This window comes from Astatotilapia calliptera, chromosome 11, assembly GCF_964374335.1.
Source record: "Astatotilapia calliptera chromosome 11, fAstCal68.1, whole genome shotgun sequence".
Lineage (NCBI taxonomy): Eukaryota > Metazoa > Chordata > Actinopteri > Cichliformes > Cichlidae > Astatotilapia > Astatotilapia calliptera.
Genome location: NC_137432.1, coordinates 24,467,880 through 24,486,270, shown reverse-complemented (window position 1 = coordinate 24,486,270; position 18,391 = coordinate 24,467,880). Strand labels below are relative to the sequence as shown.

The window sequence follows — 18,391 nt, the reverse complement described above, 5'->3', positions numbered from 1 at the left end:
ATATATGCTCATTATATATGATCATTATAGTAAGGTTTATCAAATGTGATAATAATTAATGCATGTAATGAACCTGTCTCCAAACACTCATGGTCAGGACTTGGACTGATTACATTCACTCTCAGATCGGCGAAGGTTTGGAAGTAATTCTGACCTAATTTATAAACGCAGACAGATTCCCAACATGTTGCATTCAGTCCGGGTTAGACTGCACCAGTTGTATTCTGGTTATATTCCTATATCAAAGCAAGTGTGCAAAGTGTGATTTTGCAGTTTTGCAGCATCTGCGTCTCTGTTTGTGGAGGAATTTCTAAATTTCTGTTTCAGATCTGTGAGGTTCTGATTCGACTTGTGTATGTACACAATACAAGTCACAGTTCATCGATGTCATATCACAAACAAACTGCATGCAACTGCCAACTTGACTCCATTCTGTTGCAAACTGATAGCAGACCTTTTTTAATCACCTTCTTGACACACCAAAGTCACTCTGAAGATGACCTGGTCCCCATCTTCAAAGCAACCAAATGTATTAAGGTCGTAATTTTATCGTCACAGTTGTTGTACTTCTGGTCTTCAGCCACTGTTTTCCCTGGTGTGACTGCAGCATTAACCAATCATTTCAGCTGTGAAGTTTTGGGGAGTATGGATTTCTGTACTTTCATTCACCCAAACTTTGTTGAGATATTGGACTGAAGCGATGACCGTCATCCTTCATGTTAAAAAAAAGGATAATCAATGTATGGTTTCAAAAAGTCTGCACTGATTATATTTGTTAATCAACAGAAGATAATGTCAGTGGACCATTTCCTTAGTACAAAGTACGAAATACAGAGCAACAAGGACGCCTGTGAAAAGACATATTGATGCTAGAATTTCTTCGACGCTCAGATGAAAAATAAATTCTATTTGCAGCTGTTGCTCCGAGGTGGAGGCCGAATTATCAGAGACACATCTGAAAGAGATAAACTTTTTTTTCATGCCTTGACATATCTAAAGGAAAGAAAGAAAGAAGTTCACGGGCGATGCTGGCACTTTGCAATTTTAATATGTTACAGTAGTATAATGCTGTATTATAATAACAATTAATGCGTATTATACAGTGACATGTGCTTGTTTTTTTTCTCTTGCACTAGTTTTGGCATTTGCATGTGCGCCATTGTTCACATGTGACAGGTGGCAGACACTTGTGTGCCTGACTTAGGGCAGCTGTTGTGCAATAAAATCAGCAGATTTTGTTGCATTTTTCGGGAAGATGAATCCACGGTAGATGCGCAAATGGATGTGAGTAAAAGAGAGTCGCACATGGAGAAAATGGAGCAGCCCGGAGACAAGGCTCTGGATGAGACTTTGTAAGATGAGACAAAATGTTAATGTAGCCGCAGGGTTTAGTTTCACCAATTATACAGTGCGTTGCGTTGAAGGATGAAAAGGATCTGCTTTAAGCCTGTGTAGCCCTGAGTGACAAGCAGGGTCTTTTCTGTTGTAACACAGAGGAATTATGTATTAGGCCTCATCATCATTATTCTCCCTATGACAATGGCAAGAGGACAAAAGGTCCTGACACCCTATCAGGGTGTATTTAGAGTGTGTGAATCACTGTTTGTGCATGTTAGTGTATCTCTGCATGCTCATGTCTCTTTCTCTGTGTGGCTCTGACAGCCAGTGTGAACAGAAATCTACTGAGCATCGCACCATGAGAGAATGCATTCATATTTGGTCCAGCTGAAATAATGATAAGATCAGTGAGGAGATAGAAAGAGCCGGAGTCGCTGTCAGTCTAATGGAGTGAAAGGGCAGTTTTCTCTCTCTCAGGCTTTGGTTCACTCTGTCAGACCAGTGTATGAGGGAAAACGGACGAAAGAGTTGGATCACACCGAGCTCATGGTGGGATGCAGGGATGCGGATGGTAGAGGGAGAAATGTGGGAAAAATAGCAAACAGAAAGAGTGTATGAGCATTTTTTGTGACACGCGGCGGTGGGTGCGGTAAAAGCTATGCTGAGTATGTGGCCAGGCAGGGACTTTTAGGTGGAAAGAGAAGCCGCCGTTGTTCGTGTGTGGCATCGCGTGCAGCTCGCTTCTGTACCTTTGTGAAAAAAACACAGCTTTCATTTGTTTTCTGACCCTACACCCCCACCTCACTCCCCCTTTGTCTCCTGCCCCCTTCCCTATTTTTCCACATCTTGTTTTCTTCCTCTCTTATAAAGGAAGAAAGAAAAAGAGGAGGAAAAAAAACGGGCCAGATTGGGGAGTAGGGGGCGGATGAATCGTTATAGGGACGACTCATCTTTGTGATTTAATTTGAACCGAAATGCCAGAGAGCCACGCAACCTCTGCAGTGACAGAGGACAGGGAGGGGCAGGGCCTCGGACACAACCGTGGACACACAGACACAGATACACGCAAGCAGAGAAAGGCACATGCGCATATTTATACACAAAAACGAAGAGCGGGGAGTGAAAATAACAGGAGGGTGGAAAAAAATAAAAAGGAAAGTCTGCAGTGAGACTAGAAGTCTCTGCTGGTTTGACACTGAAGAAAAATAAGGGCCAGAGTGGAGACTGACTTGGGGGATAAAAAGAAAAAAAATGAGGCAAAGACCCAGTGGCTCTGTGGCTGTGAAGGGCAAAGGGAGAAAAAATTAAAATAGGGAGGAAAAACAGGCAGAGATGAAGATGCTTGTCAGTACATTGTAAAAATGGGAAAGAAAGAAAGAAAGAAAGAAAGGAAGAAAGAAAGAAAGAAAGAAAGAAAGAAAGAAAGAAAGGAAGAAAGAAAGCGCAGGAAGAGAGAAAACACATTAAAGAATATCCACAGACCCTAAAGCAAAAGTAGAGATGGGGTGTGTGGAAGGGGTTAAAAAAGAAAACACACACACACACAAAGACACACACACAACCTCTCTCGCTCTATCCCCCTTTCTTGGTCTGTCTTTCTACTTCTCTCAGCTTGATGCCCCGGGTCAAATAACCATATCTCCATCTCAGAAGCACTTCTCATCCAGGGACTATAAAGGGAAAAAAAACTCATGCAAATGCTTGACTTGCTCATGCACACACACACACGCACATTCAAACACAATTGGATGCTCTCCTATTAGCAGCTGCCATCATGGTTCACAAGTTCCTAACACACATGAGGCCCTAATTATTCAAACATCATGTACAATTATGCTCTGACACTGGAGGCCAGGCGAGGGTGGTAATGTATTCCTGCCAGATGTTGGTTAGTAGCTATTAGACTCCATCCTGACAATAGCTGGTCACAAGAGTCAACTCAGTTTTGTTTTGTTTGTTTGTTTGTTTTTGCCAAAAGTAACAAATAAATGTTTAGCATTCAGCCTGTTGTGGTTGAACAGGTGATGTCCATTTCAAATGGAGTCTAATAGATGCATCATTGTAGTGTTTCAGTAGGAAGGGTGTAACTACGAGCCGTATTAGAACTGAGATGCAATCACAAAGAAATGAATGAATTTAACAATCGGATTGGCCCCCAGGAGTTGACCCTCGCACAGTCACGCAAGTGACCTCCTCCTTCCTCCCCCAAACCTCCATACGCACACACACACATATATTTACACAGCTCAAGGCAAAGCAACAACCTTGAATACAAATCAACTCAAAAGGGAGATGGGAGATCTACGGCTCAATCTGAGAAGTTTAATTATGAATGACGACACACACACACACACACACACACACACACACACACACACACACACACACACACACACACACACACACACACACAGTGGAGTAGAACAACAGATAAAAAGAATTGGGGGAGCATTTAGACCTTCAAGGTTATCTTAAAGGAAAGGTGAGTTCCTGCCCCGTCTAAGACTGTGTTCAGCGCACTTGAGGTATTACCAGTGACATATGCCAGCCATTCAGGAAGATAATAATCCTTACCTCAAGCCATAACTAAACATAAAGCATTTATAACCTAATTCTTAATAATCTTTGATCTGCGACTTCTGTAAACTCCAAGTGCTGTTGTGGAGGCCTGCTGCACATCTCAGTCACTCTAATCTCTCCACTATTCAAAAAGTCCCAGAAAGCCCCATCCATGCTTGATTTTTATGTGTGAAAGTGAAAAGATGGTGGGGAGTGGATTACATTCATCAACAGATGTTGATAACCAAACAAACTGATCATTCATGAAGGCAGTCGTCTGCATATGTTTGTTGTTCTGGTCTTAAAGTGTTTTATTAACTGAATGTACAGTAGCTCAAACCTAATATACTGAATAACAAGGCACAGGTGATAGAAGGACACAGGTGGAAACAATCCACGGTGGATGCATGATGAAGTTGGGGAATAAAAGCCCAAAGGCATGAACGGAACAGGAAGTAAAACTAGAGCAAGACTCTGGAGAAAACTCACCTTCGAGGCACAAAAGAAAGAAATGAACGATAAGTGGCTAACACTGAAACATGAAAGGTAACATTAATATGTGATGACAGACCAGAGAAACTGGAAGAACCACAAAACCAGCCAGCGTAACAAACCAAAACACAACACAGACAAAACAAAACCACGACATGTCTACAGATCTGACATTTCCAATATCTTCAATCTGTTCAACCTCACCCAAAAGACTTTTATCTGAGTTTAGTGACTGGCATCTAATGAATTTTGAAAATCAATCAAGATTTTCTTGTTGTTCAATGAACATCCTTGGCTTTCCATTATTTTCTAACCCGCATGTGCCGAGCAATAAATCCAGAGTGTAAACAGCAAATCGATCAGTATTAAAACGAATATCAGTTGCAGTCCTGTACCATTTATCACCATTATCGATTTAATGTCTAAACTTTACCACCAGCTGCCTGACAGAATGATGAAAAACGTTATAAAACTAAATGTATTATTTCATAGCATCCTGTTTTAAGCCCTCATTAGCATTACAGCACAAGGCCCGACTAACAATGCGATTATAACCCGACACTTCAAACATCAGCATGTGCGACACGTGTATAACACATTCTACAGATGGCTTTAATGCTGCAACAGCTGGAAAACGCATTGACACTCAGCTCCCTGCTTACCCCCGTATCTGGATAGGTGATCCAGCCCAGCTCTGAGGTAGACTCTGTTGTGTCCAGCAGCATCACTGTGGGACGAAGAAGCAGAGACAAAGATAAGGTTAGAAAAAACAGACAGGAAACAGTTGCGTATGCTTTCATTTTAACGCAAAGAAAACAGGCAGACGTGTGCGCGAGCTTTTAGTTTAAACTTTGATTTCAGCTCAAGAATTTAACTGAGAAACGGAGTCGGTGCTATAAAAGCTAAGTGACTGTTAAACAGAATTTGTAATCATGAGATATTCTCTGAAGGACTGAAAACCAAATAGTGTGTGAGGCTGTGAGGCCATAAAAACATATAAAACACGGATTTGCTCCAGTGAAACTGAAGCAGAAAAGCACTTTGCAGAGTATCCCTTTTGAAGGCGGTTGTATAATTAATCCTTTTTTTTCCTTTTGTAAAATACCACAAGTTGTTGGAACCATTAGTCCCATTTTCTTTGATTTTTCTCCCACCACATCCAATAAAATCCAGGAGAGCTCCAGCTGTGTGCATCTGTCAAATTTAATGACTGCTATAAAGTGATGATGCACTCTGGCACACTATTCTGGTGTTTGAAAAATTAAACTGATTGACCTGATGGGGCACTGTGATTAAAGGTCAAATTTCCCAACTTTAAAAGGCCATAACAGTTACTGTCACGATTTGTTGAAACTTGCCGTGCTGATGCTTTTCATAGCTTGTCCCAAAGGGAACCTTCGTCATGTTTCGGGGGGGTTAATATGTTCTGTGTTCCTCTTTTGTTGCAGGTTTTGCTCATTAACCCTGATCAAGAGCGAAAGCACAAGAATAGCATATGAGTTTTATGCTGGAGTGTGTTTTCCCATAATTTGCTTTAAGTGCTTCAAAAAGCAAGCTGGCAAAGAAATTACACACACAGACACACACATGCAAAGTGACTTTAATGCTGAGTGTTGCGTGCTGACACATGGCAGCTTCCCACACAAAAACTGAAGCCCTTGAATTTTCCATTAGCATTCCAAAACCGTGGTGGCTGCCGCTTCTTCAGTCTGGCACAGTCTGCGCTCGGTGCTGTTCAAGAGCCACCGACTGAACGCGGGCCAAAGTTTGTCGTGTACGCAGAGGTACCAAAAACATCAGACTTCAGATTTGGATGCTTGCACAGATGGAGGTAATGGAGGAAAACGCTCAGTGCCTGATTGCATCAAGCACAACGCTAATCAACTAAAGGGCTGTAGACACGTATACACACGAGACTTTGTGGGAGGCCGGCGGCATTCGCCTCTGTTTACAAATAAATAATTCTTCTCATTGTCGTTATACAATTTTTATGTTTTTGCTTCCATTGCGTGTCACACAATAATTCACCAGAGAAAAGGGGCCTCTCTTTTTTCCTGCCTCTCTCGCTGACAACCAGACAAAGGGTGGCGGAAAAATATTATCTACATAATCAGCACTCGCACACGGGCATTTGAAAAGGTTCCCCGGTCCACCAAAACACCAATAGATACATTGTGTCTCTCTCCTTCTGCCAGTCAAACACAGAAGTACCCAGTGGCACCGTGAGCACACTCAATCCTGCCGCATGCCCCAATAAATAAAACAAATAATAAGAAAACTATATTATTTGTGGCTCATGACATGAATCGACCCCACCCCTACTGTTCTCTGACTGCTCTGTAAACAGATTTTTTCGGATTATAGTCACAGATGGACACCCCGCAAATCTGTGCTTCAAGCCTTCCTTTCCCTCCTCTCTTTTTCCCCCCTTTCCAAACCCCTCAGCCTGTCTATCCGTTTTCACCCACTGGCTGGTCTTTATGTCACTCTTAGTAAATTCACACATTTTTCCATGGAAGTGCTCCAGGATTTGGAGTGATATGAATTGTATCAAGAAGAGAATACAAATAGACTGTGACAGCTAAGGATTATATGCAGCCACAGGCATCAGAATAAACAGTTTTTAGTGCCGCGCACGTCTGGGAAGCTTGGCTAGTGGAATTTTGGAGGCAATTGGGATAAAATCAGCTAAAGGAAGAAAGCTAAACTCACCAAGCCAGGGATGCTTAAACCTCCGAATTTTGACAGTATCCACCAGTGAGACACCTTTCATGCTTTGTTTGACTCTAGCTGGAAACGGTGTACAATTCCAGCTGTGCGTGATGGCATGCAAACTCATTATTGATTAGTTTCTTGGCCCTGTGAAAAATAATCTTCAGTTTGTCAGATTGACTAACATGTTATATGTGACCTCATTAAGCACCATTTGATTTATATCAGATAAGCAACAGACACAAATGCTGCAAAAGTGTCATTCCAAATTCAATTAACCTTCTGCTTCAGGGCACAGTCATGCATAAATAACACGGAGCAAACTATTTTTGACATTAATATTTATGCCTCTACTATTTAGTTTCTTGTCGCTGGGCCTTGGGGACAGAGGTCCTTACATCGCCTCCGCTCTTTCTTCCCGGGATAAACCTGTACATGAAGATTACATGGAGGAGCGTTCAAAGTGCTTCATGCATGTCTCGTTGCGTGACATTAGCATGTTGAATAATTCACCATGACATCCTAAGATTAGCATTGAAGTGGTGTGTTATGCACACCTTTCAAAGATTAGTTGGAGCTTGGGCACCGTGGCTCTGGTGCGCGTCTGTTTGTGTGTGCGTGAGACAACCATGAACAAAAGAGAGGGACATTTACTGGCAGGTCCACTTGGCAGTAAAAGCCCCTTTATTTAACTCTCAGACAGCCCACTCCATGTGCGCAGAGCACTACAGCATCTCCGTTATCGGTCCATCCGATGGCTGAGATGCTCGAAGTTTGTCCCTGACAGTTTGACGAAGTGCTGAGTCTGCAATCTGAGCCTGAGTGCTGCGTTAATGCACGCTGGCCTCTTACGTCCTCCTGTTCCACTCTGATTTTTTTTACTCGCTCTGCTCGATAACTCTACCTCCATTTTGTCCCTTGTCCCTTGTATCCTCCTCCTCTTTGCATGTGGATATTATTCCTCCAAAATGTGACAGTAGGGTCTGTCAGATAAAGAGAAACACTCTTCTCCGTTACTGATGGCAGCTCTGCTGTTTGTGTGGAAAGTGGTTTGATACTCAGAGAGAGAAAAGGGGGAGACAATATAGTAGACAAAGCATCATTATGGAAGGAGAGGCTGGCGGGATTGTGTTTGCGCATATGAATGTGTTTCTTTTGCTCTTTCCCCCTCTCTTTCTGTCCACGGTGTGGGTGTAAATGCTCTTCTGCCTTGTTATAGAGGTGACCTGCATTAGTTCATGAATGTCCCCTCCGCCACTGGAGTGCTCACTTCAGCTGAGTGACCCTCTCTGCTCTCTCCATCCATTTCTCTGAGTCCAACACTTTTCCTCTCTGTGCAGCCATGCATACACCGACACTCTCCAGTGCTAAGTGTAGTGCCGTTGTTCATGTCACGCCTCTTCGACAGCAGATGTATGCTACTTTAACGCCAAATTTTGCAAGGCAGTGGAGCCCCTCCTGACTCACTCTGAAAAGAAATTTGCTGTAAATATTAATGCCTACTAGAGGGATCCGAGTGTAAATTATGCCTTAACACCAAAGTGAATGCACCAGCAGAGAAGACATAGTCAGCGAGCTCACAGGTAGCAACACGTTACAGAAACACACTCATGCACACACACACACAAAAAAATTCCCACAGTGCCTGCAAGCGTTTTGAGCAGCGGTCAGCTTGTGTTTTGTCTTTTGTCCACTCATCCACCCATCTCCACCCTTTCTTGATACACTCCAGATGCTCCCTCCCACAGACAGTCAGTCAAGGACAAGGCCCTTACCAAACCCTCATTACAAACAACCACAGTGAGAGAGTGATACGCCAAGTCAGAAAGCGAGCAGGAGGAGGTTGGACGAAAGGAAGGAAGGGGATTAACATGTCTCCAGAAATAAGCATGCACATGTCAAAGGGAGTTATCTCAAAAAAACTGAATGAAAGCGCAGCTGCACCAAAGAGCACAAACAACCAGGTTAGATGATCAATCCCTACGTGCAGGCAGCAACAGGCACAGGTAGGAGGACACATCAAAACAACTGACTCTCTGTCTTGATTACAGCATGTTTGCTAAAGTAAAACTGGCAGACATGAAGATTTTAAAATTATAGTTTGACTTCTTGAGAGAAACAGTTATTTGCTTTCTGTCAATCTTGTTGCAATAAAAACCTGTTTTAGTTGTTCAGGCAAGCTCGCAGGCAGATTGAAATAACAGGCATTAGTGGGATGGTGGCAAGCAGCAACCACTGCAGTTGAAAAAATGAAGCCAGCACAAAGTGCCAAAAAGTGCAGCTCAAATGGCTGACTCCAAACGTGACTGAATCCTCACAGACGCCATGTTAAAATGTCCAAATAAACATGTTACAGGCTGGTGCAAAACACAACAGCTGGATGGACTTTTTTTTTTTTTTTTCAAATTTTCCAGTTTAAAATGTATTTGCTTTTATTTTCTAGCAGTTATGCAGCCAATGTGTCACCTCAGCTAACTAAATTGGACTTTTGTTGTGTTTGTGCTGTTTGGGCCTTTTACATGTTTTTAGAACAATTAACTGTGCTCCAGTTTTGATGAGTGAAATCCTAATGTTTTATTTATTTAGCTCGCACTAATCAGGTATCTTTAAGGTATCCATACAGTCTATGGATGCACATTGCTAAGCTAGCTAGCTAGCGGTACTTGATAACTTAGCACTCTAAATATAGTCAGTTCTAGCTCCAAAAACCAAGATGGTGACGTTAATGGGTCTCTCAACATTCCTGGAAGAGATTCATAGTGTTTCACTTTGTTCTTCACACTGAAAGTGCCACAAAGAGCTGTAACAAATGAAAAAAGTAAGCTTGGGAAAGAAGTTCAAACCCAGCTTACTTTCACACTTCTTCATAGCTGGCCAATCACAGTGTGAAGTGGGTGAGAATATTGTATTGTCAGTTTCAGAAAGTCACAGAAATGGTCCGACAAAGGCCTCCAAATCTGAAGGTGGTAAGGAATATATGACTAAATAAATTGTAAGTGAACTAAATTTAAATGTGGAGACTGACTCTTATGTCTGGTGTTAAATAGGAGACACAAACTGCCACTTAGCTTAGCTTAGCAATGAAGGTGGAAGGTGGGTAAAATCTGCGTGCCAGTTCTCAAAACCTCATAACAAAGGATTTGTTATGATCTAGCCTTTATTTTTGGCTAGATCTTTCAGGATTGATATACTGTGGGTCTGGCATGTTGTATTTCAAGGCCAGGGTAGCAGTTTCCTGTGTGTCTGTGTGGCACTAAGGCAAGCATCTGCAGGTTCTGATTTAATGTCTGCAGTGCAGACATGAGGGTGGCATCAATTTTATAACCTCAGTATTGTGACAAGAGCAGATAAAGGTATAACCTACTAAGTTAAAAGTATTTACTCTTTCTTTATGTCTGTATCTAATAATTTTATATTTTTTGTGTTTAATCTACGTTCACATTCACACCTGAGGTTGCCCATGGTAACCCCATGCAGCTCTTTGTGTTGTGGAAGAAGCTGGGGAGAATGTGCAAACTCCACCCAGCAAGCCTCCAATCTTGATTCAAACCCAGAACCTTGTTGCTGTGAGCTGACAGTGCTAACCACCACACCGCCATGCCACCCTGCATCTCACCCTGTAACAGCAGGGAAAGGCTCCAGCAGCCCTGAATTAGGTAAGCAGAAGGAAATGAATGGATGGATCTGTGCCATAGATATGTCATAATTGCAAAAAGTATTTGACATGCAGAAATATGACTAAACGTCATCCTCAACCAGCACACGATTAAACATGTTGCCAACTCCACTACCGAGGTATAACTCAGGTGTAACTTTCTCCTCTTCTTTGATCAAAGGACTTGATTTTAAAGTCAGGAGCAGATCAGAGATATTTCACTTGTTCATTTTTGTCTGAGAATTTCAACGTTTTGGAAAGACAAAAACAATCGTGATACAAGTTTTTACTCATCCACCAGGTCAAAAGTGACGAATGCTAGGGGTATAGTTAGAGTTGAGCTTTGTTAAATAGGCAAATGTCACCTTTCAAATAAAGTTTCATATAATTATTTTGGCATAACAGCTTCAATTTTAAATAGTTTTCACTTAATCCAAATAAGTAAAAGTACTATAAAAAGTGGGGGACATTAACCCAACCTAAACCCTACCCCTCACCCAAACGCTAAATGTTTTGCTAGTGGCATGTTGGTTGTTAAAAGGATAATAATTCACTCGAGTGGAGTAATGTGTACAAAGACAAAAGCGTAAAAGTTTCTTCTAAACAGGCTTGACTCCTCCATTAATAGATATCCAGTTAACACCAAAAACAGAAGCCGCAAACATCATCTTCTCCACCCTCAACCCTCAACCCTCACCGCTGCCAGATGAAGGAATGCAAGAGATCAGTTTAATTCAAACCCACTGTGTCATTTCTCATTAGTGAAGCCTTCAACAGCCTAACTCAGCTCTCTGTCCGTTCGGTTGGTGCCAGCACCCAAACTGCCAGGCAACTGCTTTAATGTGAAATTCAAAACTAAAAACTGCATTCCAGTGTTACAGCAGCCCATGCCACGTGTTCATCTTTTAGTATTTTTTTTATTTTTTTTGGCTCTAACTCGTTGCCTGTCCACACAGGCGTATTATCTGTGACGCTATCTGCCACGACATTGCCTGGCTCAAAGCGGAGAGTCTTGGCTGAACCTCTTATATCACAAATGGCAGATGTGTCATTCATTTTAATAAAAGTGGCCTAATGTCATTACAAAGCTCTCAGCATGCTGGAACTAAAAATAAAGCTGGGTCACAGTTAAGTGTTGTAGTGTCAATGATGGGTTGAGTTGAGTCCTCCACTTCCCACCAGCATGTGATTTCTTGGTTACTGCAGCCCCGTGCACATGCAGGATGGAAGGACGGGCGCAAGAAGCTGCTGAGGGCTTTTAGCGGCATCCGTTCTGCAGCACTCCCACTGTGACAAGCATGCCATTTATTTTCTTATCACACTTTCTCTAGTTGATCATGTCCTGAAAGAGTGGCTTATTACGCCTGGGATAGGGAGGGCACTCTGCCTAATTAATACCCAGTTAAAACCAGAGACAGCAGGAACGATGGCCCAGATGACCTTAGAGTGAGAATGTCAACATGGCTTTAAATTTATGCAGTCTGGTGTTTCAAGAAGGATTCATGTCCTTTATTTAATTTAAAGCAGCAGTAAAGCAGTATGTATAGAGTGGCTAGCTAAAAGGATCTTACTTGCAGAAAAATGGCCTCTTACATCATTACATCCATAATACTGATGCATCAGTCTGTAAGCAGCATTGTAATGATGTAGCTGTCACAGTATTTGAAAGCAGGACCAAAATGCAGGACCCAGGCAGACACCAAATGACAAAAATGGACCTTTATTTAGCTGGCAGTCCAACTCCCAAAAAATAAAAGTCCAAAATGAAAACAAACCAATATCCAAAAGGCCATCATAGGGAGCCAGGCAAGATTGACAGATGCTATGACAATGCTTCACAGTGTAATAAGGGAAGTGGAAATCAGAAATAGGTGCAGAGAATAATGACAGTCACAGGAACGAGGCAAAAGTCAAAGTCAAACAAAGGTGACAACAACTTCCAAAGTTAAACAGGTAAAAGCAAAAGAACCCAACAAAGTAAAGAGAGGTAAGAAAGCAGAATAGCATAAAGACATCAAAACAGTGGCTGCCGGTGGAAACTGCGCTACTGTTGGCTGAAGGTAGAGAGGGATGAGAAGATGAAGTCAGAGAGGCAAGCCTGCGATGGTTCGGACATGTGCAGAGGAAAGATAGTGGATATACTGGACAAAGACAGAAGGAAAAGGACGATGGCTGTAGTGAAAGAGGACATGCAGAGGGTTGGTGTGACAGAGGAGGATGCTAGGGATAGGGTGAGATGAAAGGAGATGATGCACTGTGCCAACCCCTAAAGGGAGCAGCCGAAGAAAGAAAAAGAAGAAGGAGAAGGATAGCTAACTCAAAACGTAACCAACAGGGAGACAGTAGGTTTTTATACTTTTATAGTGCTGGTGTAGGTTAGTGGTAGATTCACAGCACATTTGAAGGGCGATGAAACAAAGTCTTTCTGTACAAATTAGTTTTTTGACATTGAAATGTTTCAGATGTGATATTTAAATGGTGCTATTTGGTAAAGTGGTAACAGCTGGCTGCTTTTTTTGTAAAAAGTTATGCAAAAATTTAGGGAGATATTTTATAACATCATAAGGGTTTTTTTTGTAAAATCTTTATGTGAAGCCCTGCAATAGACTGACAACCCGTCCACTCACCCTATGATGGTTGGGATAGGCTCCGCCCATCCTCACTCCCAACCGATGGCAGGTTATGGCTGCCCCTCCCTGAGCCTACTTCGGTTTCTGAGTTTTTCCTTCTCAGTGTTGGGAAGTGCTTGCTCATAGGGCGTAGTCTGATTGCTGGTGTTTTCTCTGTAATATCTTCCTCTACCTCTTTACCTTACAATACGTATTAGATTTGGAGCTATAGAAATAAAATGGAATTGAATGGAATTAAGTGTAGGGAGTTAAAATATATTGCATTTTTTTCAGAAATGTAATTAAGTAGAATTATAGAAGAAACGTTTTATTTTACGTTGAGAGAAATGCATGAATTCATTAATCAATGTTGTCGTTAAAATAAAAAATCGATACATTTTTTGAGCAGCCTGTTGCCATCTGGTGATATTCAGAAGAGATTACCTTTTCAAGGCATGAAACAAGTTTAACTAACAGTGCAAGGTTAATTCCTGGAACTGCATAGTTCAGTGAGCATCGCTGCAACTCCGCTCGTCTATGACAGAAAGGGCCGGAGGGGCATCAGGTGTGTCTCCCGTTCAGGCCCTTCCTTGGGTGTGAGGTGTTAATCCAAAGTGAACACGCAATCCTCAACACAGATTCGTAAGGTTCAGAGGCTCCACATCAACAATGCATGTGGGCGAATGGAGCAACACTTACGCATGGCTGCATTTGAGAGATGCAAATCAGTTGTCGCTCACTTGTGATTTGTCTTCATGAGAAGCGGCAAAGATTTAGGTTTTTTTTAACCTAGAGGAAACTATTGAAAAAAATGACACTTCCTCATATCTTGTGACATAAAAATAGACAATAATTCGGATTTTTGATGCAGATATAGTGTACTTGAAAAGCAGATGGCTCACATTTCACAATAGAAAGAACGACTTTAAAAATAGTTAACGTGCAGCTATATCCAGCCGGTCCAGACGTCATTTGCTGCGACGAAAGCTGAGGCAGATGCCAAACCGTCCATTCACGATGTAACTGGATGTTTCACTTCATGTGGATTTATAGGGACGCCCATGCTACTGGGTTAATACTGTATTATGTCGAGCTCTGTTTCAATTACACAGAGTCAGTATGGGCTCGTTACACTGCCCGGCCTCTCTCCTCGCAGTCATTCTGTCTCATCTTAGTCCAAGCCATCTGTTACAAGCGCGGCTCGAATCCACGGCGTGAGGCTGACATATAAGTTACCACTGTAACAGACTATTACTGACACACACCTCGCAGTAAACTAAAGCCAAAGAAGAAGATGAGCACGAACAGGTGCAGCTCTTTGCAACATAGAGACATATCCTTTGAAAGTAATTGCGTGCTGACTGCTGACACCCTCTCTAGTGCTGGGGACAGGGTGTAGGAGCGGGAGCTATGTATAGGCCAAATCTAAAGGCATGTATGCACCTATAGCCAAACACATATGGAGACGCACACACACACACACACACACATATATGTATATATACACATGTATGTATATACACTTATATGTATATATACATATATGTGTGTGTGTGTGTGTGTTTGGCTATATATATATATATATATATATACACACACACAAAGCCAGTTTGAGTCATCATGTTTTTGCAGGTTTCTCAAGTCAGCCCACTCTGATCTGACAGAACACTTCATAGATGGAGTCTCACTTAATTATCCATCTTTTCAGACTGTCTGTCACTCGCTCTCTTTCTCTTTCTCTCTCTCTCACACACACAAACAGTCACTCAGTCTTGCACTTTTTAAGGCATACATTCTTTCCATTTATGTAAGCAAAGCATTAAAAGTTACCAGGAGAGAACTGGAGAAACAGGAGAAACAGGAGACACGCTTTAAGGACACCAGTGCAGAAGAAATAAAAAGGGGGGGGGCAATGATAAGAAGAAGAGGGGGCCTGCGGCTGTCACATCCATGAGATCATGTGTGACACGGGAGGGGGGTGGTAGGTCACCAAGTGCATAGCAAAGAGAAGGGGTTATGCGGCTTAATATTCATTTGTCTTCTGCCTTATTTCCATATCCTTTTGTTGCCGGATCTTGATAGGTCCTGGCACGCACCTGGCCCTTCCGTGCCAACAAACTACTATCTGATGTGCTTCTACAGTGGTGCACACAAGCATCTGCATGCATATTCACGTGCACTGTTGCTTTGAGACACAACACAGAGCCCAGAAAACTAAGGGCTGTCTAAGCAGGGGTAAAGCTGGTAATTATTCCGGGGGTCCCAAGGTGCAGGTGGAGGACTCATAATCCAGGGTGGCTTGACTCGTAGCGTGGCAGACTAATGTGCCACAGTTTCACACATTGTCAAAGTCCCATTAATTCCCACAGAAGCTTGTTCTTAGAGAGCTATAACAGTTGCATACTAAGTGCCCATCCTTCACTTGTGGACTTGTTTCAGGAACGTGATGAGAGCGCTGTACAAACACGGCATCAAGCTTTATGACCACACACACACACACATACACACATACACGCGCGTGCAGTCACAGGTTTGACGTGAATAAATGCAATCAAAAGTTTGGTTCTTACCTTCCTCAGCTGAGTTAGGCTGGAAAAACAGACAGAGAGACAGAAAGACACTCCACATCTCCACTACAGAATGACACTGACAGGGAGAGAGGGAGGGAGAGAGTATGAAAGAGAAAGAGGGAGATAGAGTGAGTGTGTGTGACAGAGCAAGAGGTGGGGGGTGGGGGGGGGGGGGGGGTGGAGAGGGGGTGGAGTCTGTTTGCTCCCTTTATCTAAGAAAAAGAGAGAGAGAGGATGGGGGGTGGATGGATGAATGGATGAGGGAAGCAGAAAAATATTTACAGAGCAGCAGATACAATAAGTACGCTGCCAAGTGAGGAAGTAAACAAAACACCGTTGTCACAGAGACAGGAGGAGAGAACGAGTGAGAGGAGGAAAGTGGGAGAGAGGGTTTATTTTCTTATATGGGAGAAACAAAGACAGAGAGGAGAGCCAACAAGAGAGTGACAGAGAGCGAAGGGAGAGAATTAATAAACAAGTTTTTCTGGTCTTTAAAACAGCTGTCTAGACACGACTAACGGCGTCCATTGCAACGCTGGCTGGCAGGCTGTGGCATCCCTCTCATGTCTGGACACTGTGCTAACCCGCATTTTTTCAAGCTGTGGCATGTGAGAGTGACCAACTTTTTATTTTTTTGCTGTTTTTCTTGATCTCACTCAGCTCAGCCTTTATGGAAAATGAATATCATTTAGACATGTTTTTTGGGACGCTCGCCATCCTTCATGTGGCTTCATGCTCTAACACCCCTCCACCACAACCACCACCCTACTCTCTCAGACACACTCCTCGCCTCATAGGACAGCTCATCCAGACAGTATGCAGACTCACACTCAGGCACACACACACACATCTGAGCAGCCCTTCTGGTCTGTGCACGCCACTAGCTGGCCAGCCTGCAGTACTGCAGCTTGTTGATGGGCTTTCATGCTCCAGTTCACTGCTGTGAGTAACTGCTGTGGACTCTTGCAGGGAGATGTGCTGTGTGGGTTTGACACAGTTAGATGGCACCATTCCCAGCCAGCTGGGGGGCCCCTTACCAAAGGCTGTGTGCTTCTTCGATGGGCTGAGGTACACAAGGTAAAGCCAAACAGGAAATGGAAGATTATATTGTATAGCTAAAGCGACCAATCAGACTGAAGCTTATCTTGTCCATCGTCAGAAAATTTTTGATATAAGCAAAAAAGGGAAAAGGGTAATTTCAGCTTTCATTCAGAGCAGGTAGCTTTACATCTTGGATTTAGCAGATTTTTATGCCAGATGGCCCTCTGACACAACAGCCAAGGGATTTGTGTGTCCTCATGGAATCAAACTGGGCACCTTTGTGCTTGTCAGACAAATATGTAAACATCTACAATTGACTTGTGTGCCCCACTAGGGGAGAAATTTCAATCTCAGTCTGGTTGTCCACATATAGGTGCTTAGAAATGAGATCACCCTTTTGGAGCACAGGTATGGGGTTTAGTCTGCCACACAGACCCGATTCAGTGTGACTCCGATCATTGTGAATAAATGATTAATCTGCTTAGAAATCATGGAAAACTGGAGTCGCTAACAGCTTTTAATGAATTCAGTGTGATGCAGGCACGTAAACAAATAGTGGGATGTAAAATATCTGTAGCCCACAGGTACTCAGCAGATTCTTCATCTGTCAAAGCATTATGGAAATTTGAGCCATGATCGCAGCTTAAACTGAAGACGGATAATGTATTACAAGACTAATGACGAAAACCTTTAATATCAACTTTCGCCTCAGTTTTGTCTGCGAGCAAATTCTAAATGAAGCATCGTAATCAGTGTCTTTTTGCTATTCTGAAAAGCGAGTCCCTTTGGATGTGACCTCACAAACACGAGATCAGTGATTTAAAAACAGATCACAGGAAGTTCCCTCTGTGTCTTCTGATTTGATTTTTGAGCTCGTAACAAAAATGTCAACACAACACCCAAATGTATTATTTAAACCCGATTCATCAACAGCGGCGCTCGTGGCTTGTGTTGTAATACCGCGCCTCACAGCTCACTGAGGTTTTTCCACAGCGAAACGAGAAGGAAACGCTGCAGTGGAGAAGTGGTTGCCCGATGGATTACCACGGAGCGACAGTTAACATTAAACATTCATGATAACTAACTGGCTTTGACTTGTGGCCTTATAAACTCACAAAACTTATCATGTTCACGCTCATTAGTCAGGTGGCGCTTTTCCCTTGAAACATGTAAAACTTTTTCTTCTTGGTTTCTCTAAGCCAAGTGTCTCGCACGAAATGCAGAGCAGCAAAGGTCATCTCTAACTCTGACACACGCTCAACTTGGCTAAGTGTTTCTGTTTATTTACACAAACAAAAAAAGAGATAACAAAAGAGCAAAATATACATATTAAAAATGTGAAAACTGCAAAGCAACACAACTGCATCTGATACAGTGACACTAGGAGTGCAGAGTGCAAGAAAAATCAAGGTGGA

At 42.6% G+C, this 18,391-nt stretch overlaps 1 protein-coding gene across 1 annotated transcript in view; it reads right to left on the bottom strand.

Annotated features, from left to right (window-relative positions):
• The window catches only part of ephb6 (eph receptor B6), a 44,286-nt gene extending 28,235 nt beyond the window's left edge, over positions 1-16,051 (bottom strand). The window contains exons 1-2 of the mRNA XM_026183944.2: positions 15,936-16,051; positions 5,052-5,116 (exon numbers count right to left, since the gene is read on the bottom strand). Of these exons, the coding sequence (XP_026039729.2) occupies positions 5,052-5,116; positions 15,936-15,993 (123 nt within the window). The 5' untranslated portion in view covers positions 15,994-16,051. The remainder of the gene's footprint in view (positions 1-5,051; positions 5,117-15,935) is intronic.
• Between the last annotated feature and the right edge of the window lie 2,340 nt (positions 16,052-18,391).